The sequence below is a fragment of the Onychomys torridus genome, chromosome 6 (genome assembly GCF_903995425.1).
Source record: "Onychomys torridus chromosome 6, mOncTor1.1, whole genome shotgun sequence".
NCBI lineage: Eukaryota > Metazoa > Chordata > Mammalia > Rodentia > Cricetidae > Onychomys > Onychomys torridus.
The window spans coordinates 105,263,975-105,277,640 of NC_050448.1; the positions used below are offsets into that span (position 1 = coordinate 105,263,975).

At 44.0% G+C, this 13,666-nt stretch overlaps 1 protein-coding gene across 1 annotated transcript in view; it reads left to right on the forward strand.

Annotated features, from left to right (window-relative positions):
* Cfi (complement factor I) overlaps positions 1 to 8,645 on the forward strand; it is a 52,640-nt gene extending 43,995 nt beyond the window's left edge. The window contains exons 8-12 of the mRNA XM_036191381.1: positions 2,089 to 2,192; positions 2,359 to 2,462; positions 6,310 to 6,587; positions 7,992 to 8,096; positions 8,428 to 8,645. Coding sequence (XP_036047274.1) covers positions 2,089 to 2,192; positions 2,359 to 2,462; positions 6,310 to 6,587; positions 7,992 to 8,096; positions 8,428 to 8,645 — 809 coding nt within the window. The remainder of the gene's footprint in view (positions 1 to 2,088; positions 2,193 to 2,358; positions 2,463 to 6,309; positions 6,588 to 7,991; positions 8,097 to 8,427) is intronic.
* Positions 8,646 to 13,666: the final 5,021 nt, after the last annotated feature.

Sequence of the window (13,666 nt, forward strand, 5' to 3'; positions counted from 1 at the left end):
GCTTTTATGAAGAGCAAACTCAACTTGTTACGCTTGAGAATTGCTTCTAAAGCCAGGTTAGTTCAAATGACTGATTCTGAAATGAAACATTAGAGTCTTACCTAAAGTTTTTCCTACCAGATAAGAGCTTTGCCAGTTTAGTTTTGTCAAAAATAACTTGATTTCAAGCATGACATACAATCCATCTCTAAAATGGCAGATAATCTACACTAGCTAAGTGAGCCTGTCCTTTCTCTGTGTTATAAATCATGGTACTACGAAGTTTCTGACCTCTGTACCCTGGGCAGCTGTCACCAAGAGCCAAATCGAGTTAGATAGAAGTTCTGGAGAAGGCAGTGACTTATTAAAGTTAGCAAGACTGACTTTTGAGCTTGATTCCATCATTTTTATTAACTATTTAATTTTATCACCTTTCTCAACTTAGATTATATAGCCAATTGGTTTGGGGAGATTTTAAAATAAAATTCATGTGATATTAACTTCTAATTTCCAGGGTCTCAAATCAGTAAACAATTTTCTAGAGATGCCAGGCAAGAAGGATTTTCACACACACACACACACACACACACACACACACACACACACACACACCATTTTTGTCTACTGAAGATAACATTTGTTTTCAGATTCCATCTCTCCTGGTTTCACAGCCTTCAGGGAATGAGGACCTCTAATTTCTAGAGTCTAAACAAAAACTTTAGATCATCACACTCTTCCCTCAACCCAGTTTGTAGGATAGGTGAGAGATTTTATCAAAATCTCTCCATATTCATTCACAACTTCTCTTCTTTGGGACCCTACCTCTTGTTGATATGCCCAAAATAATTACCATTGATATGAAGTGTCCTTCTCATTTGAAGAAACTAATTCCTTAAACTTTTCATGCCATGGCAAATACAGAGAAAGAATAAAGAAAACATCTTTACACTCCCATTTTTTTCCTTTCTTAGGCATTCTCTTGCACCCCACACTTTGAGCCCTGCTCTACTGTGTTTTCTTGGTGACATATGCATCGTACACACCCACTCACCTAGGAGGGAAGCAAATGTACGATGAGGCCTGCTGATCCAACCATCCAGGGTCCCTGGCATATGGCCTCTCTTGATTAATATATCTTGACAAATCATTGATTATACTAATTCTATAATGAGACAAAATACATATGGATGTTCAATATGGGCCCATCCACAAAGTACTTGCTATCGTAATGCTAACATTGATATTATTGAAAAGAGATTTTCTTTTGGAAAGTGAAAAACATGACAGTGAAAAATGCCTTGCTCTATATCACAAGCTCATTCTAGTGAGTTCAAGACGTGACCCGCACTCCACCCTGAGATCTCACTGTGGAATTCCTGGACATGTGGCATCTCTTGTCTGTCAGGGTTTGTTTAAACGTTTAACCTCTCAGCCAGCTTTCCATCCCAAGTACACTTTTAGACAGAACTTCAGAGAATCAAGTCAATTTTAATGCTGAGCCAGAATTTCCCAATAAGGTACACAGTACAGTTTAGTCTCCAAAACTACTTACTAATGAATGTGGCCTGCTTTGACACATACTATATAATATGTATATATGTATTACATATATACTATATAATATGTATGCATATATTATATAAATAATCTACTAACAAGTAGGAGGACCTGAGTTCAGATCCCAGCACCCATGTAAAAAGCCCAGCGGTGGTACACGTCTGTAATGGTAGTGCAGAGGTGAGGGAAGGGGCAGATAACCAGAGCTCATTGGCCAGCCAGCCTAGCCAATTAGTGAATCCCAGGTTTAGTGAGAGACTATCTCAAAAAATGAGGTGGAAAGTGATTGAGGAAGGCATCTGATAGTTGACCTCTGGTCTCAAATAGACATGTGTATATGCACCTGAATACATATAACACACACACACACACACACACACACACACACACACACACACACACACCAAGAGAAAGAGATGGGTGGATAGATAGACAGACAGATGACAGACAGACAGGCAGACAGGCAGACAGATAGATAGATAGAACCAAGAAGTGTCTATCCACAAGATAATGGCTTCATGAAAATAATGATGGACTCTTCCTTTCTTGAAGAGAGACAACGAATAAAGTCCTTGTTGCCTAAAGTATCCTGTGGAGTTAAAAGAAACACACACACTCGAAGGAGAAGAGTGGTTGGAGGGAAGCCAGCAGACGTGGTAAGCCTGCATGAAAATCACAGTCCTCCACGGATCAGCCTGAGTCAGGCAAAAGTGAGGGAATGGTGTGCTGACAGGGATCAAGACCTTGCGTGGAGATGTCTAGGGTTGCCTGTCTGTGACACCATCCAACAGAAGGGCAGTAACCACACGATGTCTCTTACAGGGAGACTACCCATGGCAGGTGGCAATTAAGGATGGCGAAAGAATCACCTGTGGGGGAATTTATATTGGTGGCTGTTGGGTTCTGACTGCGGCACATTGTGTCAGGTAAAAATGTCTTCAGTATGTTTCAGATGTCTTGATACATGAGAAATAAATAATAGAGATGGTGATAGATGATAAATACAAGCTTATGTGAGAAATTGAGTTCTACTCTGTCATCAGAAGGTATTTTTCTGGTATGCATGACCAGGACTGTAGGGACTAGTCCCTCAGAATCTGTTCTGATGAGGGTAAAGCTTTGATACTGTAGGATCGTAGTTGGGCTCATTTGCATTGTGCTAGGACAACACTGTCCAGAAGAGTTTGAGCATTTATGAACGGGTGACACTAACATGGCATCCCCTCCGGTTTTTCCACAAGGACATTAAAGAGCTAGTTTTACTCCACAATCACAGATGAGTTTTTCAAATCCACATACCCTTAAATGAATTTAATGTGTATTCTAGGCAATAAAGGACGTGTCCAAAGGTAAGCGCCATTTATCTGATATACTGTCTCATCATTGGCTGACCCACTCCTTGAGTCTGGATCAATTGTTTACACATGTCCATGACTCAAAGCTGCTTTGAAGACAAGGCATTGTACCAGGTACCACTTGTGTTGCTATTGGGGAGATCCTGAAGTGCAGCAGGCAATTGCTGAAGAGCCAGCTGGCAGAGTCGTCAGAGGAAGATCAGTCATATGGTGGACCCCTCTGACAGGGTTTTGAGATTCTTAGGACAGGGAAAGAGGGTAGGCATAATGTGGACTCGGCTCTGGCATGTGACAAATGGGAAATACACGTCTGACATGGGTTCTCTCAGAAGCATAAGTAGCTGTATTAGTTTGCTGACAGACACCACGGAGCATCTGGCTTTAAAAGCACAGATTGATTTCCTCACCATTCTGGAGGCTGGCCGTCCAAGACCAGTGTGCAGCGCTGGTTGTTGCTGGAATCTCTCCTGGCTTGCATGTGCTCCCTTCTCACCGTGCCCTTCAGCACCCTTCTTTCCTCTATGCACATGTAGCTCTGAGATTTCTTTTTCCCCATGGAGGCCCCTGTCTTACTGGATGAAAACCCAACCCTTACGACCTCATTAGACCTTAATGACCTGATTAAAAGCACCATCTCCAAAGACAGTCACCCTGGGGCTCAGGACCTCCACAACGCAGCAGATAAAATTCATCCCATAATAGTGATTGCCTGACAAACCACGGTCAACTTGCAAAAGGGCAGAGCTCAGGACTCTCTGCTCCGTTTGGACTTTAGAGTGAATGCAGTGTCATTTAGTGAGCGCTACGGAAAGACTGGGTCCCAGGTCAGGCACTTTTACAGGTGACATTTTGTTCAGTATTCTCAGCCGTTGTAAAGGGTAACTAAGATTATTCCAATTTGGCAGATAAGCATACTGAACAGAGGAGCTAAATAATGCCTTAGCTGAAGACTAACCAGTCAGACAGTAGAGCCAGGACATCATCTGGCATTTGACTGCAATTGAGATGCATGCCTCCTTAGTGGAGTTTCAGGGGGCCTAACTTTCTGAGAGGTGGCATTGACACTGAATGATGAAGTGTGTGTTGAGTGACACCTGGGAAAATCCTCATGGGTTGGAACAGAAAGCCCTTCTTCTATCTTCCTTCTTAAAGATGCTCCTCTCTTAGTTTCTATGGCCAGCATGCCCCTGGTTTCTCCCTGCCCCTCCCGCTGTACCCCCTCACCTGTCTTACTAGGTTCTTCTGTGCCTGCATCACAGTTGAAGTTCAATGTTCAGCCTGGCTTCCTCTTCTCCTCTTACTCATTCTTCCTAAAATTATCTGTGGTCCTAAATCCCACTCTAAGGTCACTAAACGGTAGCCACAGTAGAGCCTTTCCTCCAACCACTGACGTATAGTCAACAGCCATCCATAGTTACCTTGGCTACATCAAAATTGAGAGCTAGAGAGATGGCTCATTCAGTTAACTGCTTGCTATACAAGCATGAAGTCCTGAGTATGAGCTGCAGAACCCATATTACAGACCGTTTAAGCTCGGTGGAGTGGAATGTGCTTGTAATCCCAGCACCGGGGAGGAAGCTCTTTGGGGTCTTGGCCAGCCAGCCTGGCCTACTTTTGGTGAGTTCCAGACCAATGAGAGAGATCTTGCTACAAAAACAAGGTTAGTAGTGCTTAAGGAACAATACCCAAGACTGATCTCTGGTCTGCACATGCACACATATGCATGTGCACCTGTAAACACACACATGAACATGAGCACACACACACACACACACACACACACACACACACAGAGAGAGAGAGAGAGAGAGAGAGAGAGAGAGAGAGAATCAAATTCCAAATGTTCAAGGCCTAGCTTATATGCCACTTCTCTTAAATATTTCCCTGTCTAAAGAAACACCATTTACATGATTAACCCGGCTAGAAATCTAAGAATCATCATATTTTGCTCTCTCAACCTTCAGGCACAGGCATTTCTTTTTTGGGGGGGCGGGGGCGTTGAGACTGGGTTTCTCTGTGTAGCTTTGGGGCCTTTCCTAGAACTCACTCTGTAGCCCAGGCTGGCCTCAAACTCACAGAGATCCGCCTGCCTCTGCCTCCCGAGGGCTGGGATTAAAGGCGTGCGCCATCACTGCGAGGCAGGCACAGGCATTCTTAATGTTAATTTTTCACCATTCACTTCTCAGACCTCATCTCCTTCACTATCACCCTGCGTCTGCTTGTCATCTGGATTACATGACTTGCCTCCAATTGCCTTACCTACATACACCGCCTACCCACTGCCTTAGCTGTCTGTCCTCCACTGTGTAGCCATGGCAATTCAAGGGCTCTACAGTCCTCTTCAGATGAGCATCTAAACAAAATGTCAACACATATAAATCATCTAAGGCCTTATATGATTTGGCCTTCCTCTTTGCAGGTCTCATCCCACTGTGCACACAGCACCACTTCCTGCTCATTGATCCACCCCCCCCCCACCCCTGCTTCCTCAGATGCTCAAAAGCAATGGCTCCCTTCTGTGAAGGGACTTTTATATATTCTTTCCCCTCCTAGAATGATCTCTTGACTCTCTTACCTAGTTAATATTGCTCTTTACTCAGATCTAGAGTCAACCCTTTATCTCTGTACGGAATCTCCCCTGAAGGCTCTCACCAAAGCCCTCCTGGTAAATTATTAAAAGCTTTTTCCTGTCTACTCTTTTCACTTCTCACAGAATATATCTCGGCATCGCTGTGATCACCCATTTGGTGATGCATGTTTTATAGATGCTTTCTGGTTTTGCTGACTTCTGCACCCCTGTGCCCAGTACAACACCTTGTCTATGCAGTTGGTAAACACTATATATGTGCCCAGTAAGCCATACAAACAGAGCTAACCTTCAAGAAATAGTTATGATCCCCAAGCCTATCGTACAACCCAAAGTAACGAGGATGCCAGCATTCTCAGAACACCTAAGGATAAATAAAAACGTCCAAACATCACATTATCTCCTCGGACATTGCTGTTGAACTATACTATCTGAGTCGTTATTATAGGAAGCCAAATTCTGTTCAGTTTATGCTATTTGATGAGAAAACAGAAGATCACAGACAATTTTTAAGAGATATACAGATGATATAATTTAAGATGTTGTAAATGTTCAAGTTTTTTTGCTCTGGACACTCCATTTTGTGATACTTCATTATTTGGAAAGGTTACACAGTAAGATCATAGGAACAGTTGGAAAATGATCACGTTCTCCATTTACCACTCAGCTAATCCTGTCCTAACTAAATTTAATTTTACAGCTTCATATCAATGAGGATAAAAACATTCAGAAATTGAAAATTATCCTTTAAAGGGAAGAAAATAAAGATGAAGTGTCAAAACCCCTAGCTTTTTCTTGATATGTTTTGTTTCCCTTTGCTTTCTCTTACAGACCCAGTAGAGCTTCCCATTACCAAGTATGGACAGCGCTGTTAGACTGGCTGAATCCTAACGCTGAGTTGAGAGTTCGAACAGTGAGCAGAGTTATTGTTCATGAAAACTATAATGGAGCCACCTACCAAAATGACATAGCTTTGATTGAAATGAAAAAGTTCCGAGGAAGGAAAGAATGTGAGCTCTTTAATTCTGTCCCTGCCTGCGTCCCATGGTCTCCGTATCTATTCCAACCGAATGAGACATGCATCATCTCTGGATGGGGTCGAGAGAGAGGTATGTACTTTACCTCTCGGGGTGGGGATTGAATTGGAAATGGATGGAAACTACTCTAGTACTCAGAGAAATATCCTGTACAGAAAAGGGAGTGCCCATCCAGGAAGGGCCGCCCGCCTGGGCTCAGAACTTGAGTAGCTGCTCAGAACCCCAGCGTCAGAAGGACGACATGAAACTGGAGTTGTTGCTTAATTCCAGAGTGCTTGTCTAACATGTGCAAGTTCCTGGGTTTGATCCCCAGGACTGAAAACAAGAAACCAAATGTGTTCTTGTGATAGCGCACATCTATAATCCCAGAAGCAGAAACGGGAGGATCAGGAGTTCAAAACCATCCTTGAGGCCAGTAAGATTGCTCCATTTTTGACCTAGAGAGGTGTTAAGCAGCTTTATTCCAAATGGACCTCCTGTGAGATGAAGTGCAGAAGGGAGATCACAGTTCCATATACTGTGTTGCTCAGCACAGTGCTGAGATGCAGGCAGGAGAGTAATTTGGCATCAAACATTTGTAAGGTGTTTGTAACGAAATCACTGTGACTCTATGCAGTCACTAATTGCGTTAAGTATTTATTAAACTACTTTGTGTAAGAAGATTCTGGATGTTGGTGAGGAATGAGGCAGGCCTAATTCCCGAGCTTCTGGAACTTTGCAAGGTGAATAAGCAGACACGGAATGAAAAGCTGCATCATAAAACTCTGTGATCTGGAAAATGGCAGAGAGGAGAAGGGACCAGTCTCGTTCCCCACTCCATCTGTCTCCCCTGCGTGCTTATGCTTCTCTCTTCTCCCATGCTCCATCACTCAGTAGCACATGGCCCTTCTCTTCCCACAGACCAAAGATGTTCAAGTCTGCAAACTCACTTAAATGTAAGGATGTTCTATCTCCATGTGCGTCATTTCAGATCACTTAAACAGACCCTTCCTCAAGCACAAAAACATGAATACACGGACAACTTCAACTTCTAACTTCTTCAAGGCTGCTTCCTCTCAAATAGTAATTCCAAGGAAATTACTAGCTGTAAGAGAAGATATCCAAGATGTGTACATGAGATAGCTGCATCACTGCCTTCTACACCATCCCCTATGGAACCCAGCAATAGGATAGGGTTGCACCTCAGTCATAAGGGTCAATGCTTTACTAAATGACTGTGTTTCAGGCCACGTGTTCAATAACCTTCCTTCACTGTTCATTTAAATTTAGAAATGTAATTCTAGAATCTAGGGCTATGAAGAGAATATGATTTGAATATGGTGTAAATATGCTAAGGAAGTGCCCTCAATAATTAATATACATAATAATTAGTCATGTATATTCATTTATCTCCTTAATTGTTTACTAAATTATGACCACCTTTATTGATATTTCTCATTTGTGGCTTCTAAATGTCTGTTTTCTCACTTTGTGTAGATAACCAAAAAGTCTACTCACTTAGGTGGGGCGAAGTTAACTTGATAGGCAACTGCTCTCAGTTTTATGCAAATCGCTACTATGAAAAAGAAATGCAATGTGCAGGTAAGTGCCAAGGGGTTAATCTGGGCTATGCATTGTATTAGTTTGCTTTTGACACTGCCAGTTTCTAATTGCATCTTCTTACACTGTGCTGTAAAGTACGTATGCCAAGCAAGAGGACTATGCTAACTTAGGGATACAAACAAAAGGTTTATGAATTATTTCCTATGTTGCATCTCAATCTGCAATCCCAAGAGGGACCCTAGGGCATCCCATTATTTCCTGTGAGGAAAGGTTTTTAAAAAGTACAAGTCTTCCCATGCATCAGTGTGAGTGGCAAAAAAGAGGCATGGCGGCCCTGACACATGGAAGGAAATGTGATTTTCTCTCTTAGGTACCAACGATGGGTCCATTGATGCCTGCAAAGGAGATTCTGGAGGTCCCTTGGTCTGCAAGGATATCAACAATGTGACTTACGTGTGGGGCATTGTGAGTTGGGGTGAAAACTGTGGAAAACCAGAATTCCCAGGGGTTTACACCAGAGTGGCTAATTATTTTAACTGGATTAGCAATCATGTGGGAAGGTCCCTTATTTCCCAACACAATGTCTGAAGCTATGGCCTCCTTCTTTCTACAGTTATTAATTCAGGAGTCATGTTTTAATTAAAATAAAACTGTGTGATTATTTCTCAGAGCTGGCAAGAAGCGAGTCTTGCTGGCCAGTTCTAAAGGTTTCTTCAAAGTTTATGCCATTTTAGAATTCTGCTGTATACTTTCCAAATAAATATTCTGCTTAAGCATACAAGGTTTTTTTGTTGTTTTGTTTTGTTTTGTTTTTTGGTTTGTTTTCCAGTGTTATCACCACTCAGCTACACCTTTGACCGACAAATTTTATTTACAGGAAGTTGGACGAGATGAACTCTTCAGGCAGGAATGATGCTTTGACTACAGGAAAGGCAGAGCTAGTTCGGTGACGTTGGAATCACACAAGACTGTTCACGCCACACATCTGCCACCTACTGTATTAGACCTTGGGTGATTTAGTCTTTTCTTTGTGTCTTGTTTTCATCTGTATTTTGTGATATTTTCCCCCCTGGAGAGACATGAACAAGCATCTGTTCACCCCAGATAGGGCACCAACTGAAGACCACAGAAATCTTTCCACCCAAGTCTAGCTTGGTGAACCAATGAATATATTAGGGTTCCTTACAGGAACGTGGGGGAGCAGTTACTTAAGGCAGCTGGCACACCAAGAGGCTCACCAAACATGGGCAACAACTCACAAAAGTTGCATCTCTGGGGCTCCCCATCCAATCTGCAGGCAATTCCATGAAAGACAGTCTCCTCTCGCAGCCACTGTTTACCGTTAACACTCCCTAGGCGAAGGACCTAGTGATTCCTGGACCTTTCTGAGCTTCCTGCATCTGCTGAGTCTCTTCTGTCTCCTGCCCTGTATGAACCTCTCTCCTTCCTCAGGGAGGAGGAAAAGCCACAGGACAGCCCACAAGAAACTGTGTGAGGATGAAACCCTGTGCTTATGTTGAAAGCCTGCTGTGGTCTCTGTCACAGGGCAATCTCCCAGCTCTTGTCCCATTCCTCGGCTTCTTTAAGTACTGAAACGTTTTCCTCCAATTTGTCTTTGCCCTTCATGTCACAAGCACCCCTCGACCCTTTCTGGAACCCCTCCCCAGCCCCCCAAACTGCCACAGCCACGAGACTCTCAGGCCAGCAGACGGAGTCTTTTCAGGTGTTCTCAGGCTCCTCGGCAGCCACGTCCTTTTGGTTGCTTCCTTTACTTTGCTTTCTCGGACGACGGTCTGCATCTTGACTCAGTGTCCAGTTCTACTCACAGTCCAAGGACTCATGCGTGCATGTGCCCAGCCTTGACATGTCCTAGAAGAGCAGACTGACTGTGCCACTGAGTAGCAGGCATTTAACAAGTCATGCTCTTCTGCACGTGACATCACCATCCTCTGAGGCCTCAGCAAGAGCTCCATCTCCATCACCCTGTCCTGCTTTAATCTTCAAACAGCACTTACCATTCTCCCAACATTGTTTCTATTGGTTTACTACCTCTTTCCCAGCTGTCACCCAAAGGACCTCCTCTTGGCTGCAGCTCTTGCTCTTAATTCAGAGATACTCAGTAAATCGGCACTAACTGACTTTAGGATTTGATGTAAAATCAATGCTGTCATTGTTGAAGCAGTGAGTGGAGACATCGGTCCCCAACTGGGTTCTTGTCCCATCCTCCTCCAGAAACTGTCCTGGTGAGACAATGCAGAGTCCCGAAAGGGGGTGCTTTATTGTCTGTTCTGTGTTAACAACATGGAACAATTTGCCATGAACTCATAGTAGCAACCAGATGCTAGCAGAGAGCTGTCACAGCTCCGGGACAATGTGTGGAAGATACCTTCGAGGCTACCTGCATGTGGAAGTGTAAAAGTGGTAAAGGCTGCAGGCTCAGAACCCCCTTCTGCAGGGACCTGACACCTGCAAAACAAACAAAAACCTGGGACAGACTAGAGTCAGGTTCTTTCCGAAGGGCAATGAGACAGCTCTACGGAGTGGCTGCACATCGGAAAAGACCAAGTAGAGGGGGGATGGGAGGGTCTGAGCGCAGGGTCTTATCAGGAGGTCTCTCTCAGGATCCTGAATCACAATAATGCCATTGGCTCAATGCCAACATCCATCCAATGCCTCCATCAGACTGGCCTGCAGACAAGTCAGTGGGACAATTTTTTGATAAATCATTAATGTGGGAGGGCCAGGGAAACTGGGGGTAGGGGGCGGGTGTCACTCCTGGTGAGACTGAGACATTTAAGAACAAACACTGAGCAAGTCAGGAAGTGCAAGCCAGTAAGCAGTGTTCCTCCATGGTCTCTCCTTCGGTTCCCACCTCCAGGCTCCTGCCCTGACTTCTTGCCCTTACTTCCCTCAGTGATGAACTATCACCCAGAACTATAAGAGGATGGAAGCCCTTCACCCGCAAGTTCCCTCTGATCATGATCTTTATCACAGCAACAGAAATCAAACCAAACGGGTGCGCATCCTGAAGTCATGGGGGTGGGGTGAGGTGGGGGTAGAGGGTGGTGGTGATGGTGGCGGTGGTAATAACACCTGCCCACTATCAGCCAGCGGACAGTCAGTGTCAATGTTAAAGCTTGAGTCGGGTTAAAGCGGGGCTTCAACCACCCACTACCTGGGTGGGCAGCACACGATTCATGATCATCTCTCTGGTTGGGACAGGCGGACATGCAGAGAGCATATGAACCCTCCACTGGCGTGGCTCATCATAGTTCAGAGAACTAATAAATCTCATGGCAATCTCAGCGTGTGTCCAGTCTCTGCCACAGCCCTTTTAGAACCTTTAGACAAAGTTCACTGGCCTTTTCCTCTCTTCAAAATGCTTCCCACTCTTGGGAGGGTCTCTCACTTTTCCTCAATTGCTATTTTTTTCTGTAGTTCTTCCTATGAAAGCACAACCTACAACTGTCCGTATCTTTACTCTTCACTGGCATGAGACAATAAACTCAGAGCTACTGTTCCAGATTGATCTGATGACCATGTCTAGGTCCCTTGGGTCATATAACTAGGCTCTTAAGTCTCTCATAATTGAGATTCTTATGTCATATGGGACTAACTGGAAAATAAAATATGAAGTTGGACTTTGCAGGAATAATAGTAAAAACTCAGTATCGATTAGCCTGGGGTGTCAAAAGAGGTGGGCTTAATCTGACTGATGGAATGTGATGGTTATTGTTAGTTGCCAGAATATTGTTAACTTGCCAGAATCTAAAATAATTTAAGGAGATGATTCTCTGCACATGTTTGTGCAGAATTATCCTCAATACATTAATTGATGTGAGAAGACCTATCTCAATAGACGGCAGGACTATTTCCCAGGCAAGGGATCCTCGGCTATATAAAGTGGAGAAAGTGAATCATTTGTTACTCTCTGCTTTCCAATGGCGATGGGACCAGCTGCTTCAAGCTCCAGCCTCTTTGTCCTCCTCACTATGATCAACTGGACCCTAGAACTGAGCCAGAAAAACAAAACTTCTCCCTACGTGTTTTCTTTATATTTTATTATTATTAATATTAATTATTTGTGTGTGTGTGTGTGTGTGTGTGAGAGAGAGAGAGAGAGAGAGAGAGAGAGAGAGAGAGAGAGAGAGAGAGAGAACATGTATGTACAGGTCAGAGGATGCAGAGGATGTCTTGGGGGACTCTCTCCTCTCCTTCCACCATGGGGTTCTGTGGCTCAACAGCTTATCCAGCTCATGGAGCAAACACTGCCATCTACTGAGCTATCTCACTGGTCCTTAACGTCCCTTCTGCCTGAGTGCTTTCTCATGGCAACAGAAAAGAAAACAAAGGCTCGGAAGAGCTTTCCAAGGAGTAGCACACGCAAAGAGGCCTTGCAACTTAGGGAGCCAGCCACATACAAGGTTAGAGAGCAGCTCAGTGTCCTTGGAGCCCAGGGTGCATCAGAGAAAAGAACAAGCCGGGTGTGGCCTCCAGGAGCTGAAACCACTGAAGAATTCTAGAAAGTCCAAGCAGGAGGCAGGGAGGGAGATGTGTAGTGGAGGGTGGAGGGTTGAGTCAAGACATGGAAGACAGGAGAATCTTAGACTATTTAATGGGAAAACCAGGAAGACAGAAGCCAAGGCAGGGTCAGAGAAACTGACCCAGACGTTAGATAAAATATGGTACCAGGGAGAGGCATTTGAGTCTATGACAATTATGAGATTTTCTCTTAATTATGAAGTAATTGGTGTGGCCATGGGTGGCAGATAAATAAAAGAAGTGAGGGACTGAAGCAGGTTTAACCAGCTGGGTTACTTTGAATTTGTGATCTCACATGGGAGCTCAGTGAGATTGCAGTGTGCTATAGAGCAGACAAGGATCCAGGGAATCTGCATTTGAGAATGTAATCACTAGAGAGAGACAGCAAACTGGGTTCTCAGAGGGCAAGTTATTGTTAAGGTAAAAGGTATTAGTACACCAAGATGTAACTGTTTAAAGAAATAGGAAAGAGAGAGGCTTGGCACCAAGATCCTGGCACTAGAGAGGCCTGTGGAGGAGGATGGTGTGTTTAAGGCAAGTGAAAGGGCAGCCTGGGCTACAAGCCAAGATCCTGTCCCAGAAAAATAAACCAAAAGGGCTTTGGGTTTTAACTGAGGGCTGGTCCCACATAATCTTAGTGCATTCTGTGCTGTTCTGAAAGACATATTCCTGGACCAGGACATCTCTCTGGTAGAAGAATTAAATGAGGCAAGCCTTGCTTTAAAATTCTGGTGATACCGTCGGTTGGGACCTCAGCGATCAGCTAGTGCAGTAACATCCAATGATCTCTGCTTTCTCTGTGTCTTCTCCCTAATCTGTGGTTATCCTTTCACTATGGTACTTAGAATTTTAAGGAGGGGTGATTGTGAACTTCTCCTTCCATAAAATTAGACAGAGACACTAGAGGAAATGCTCTGGCTCAGCCGTTCTCAATCTGTGGGTCCGACCCTTTAGGTTTCAAGGGGTCGCACAGAGGATATCCTGCATATCAGATATTTACATTACAATTCATAACAGTAGTAAATTACAGTGATGAAGTAGCAACGAAATAATTTTGTGGTTGGGGG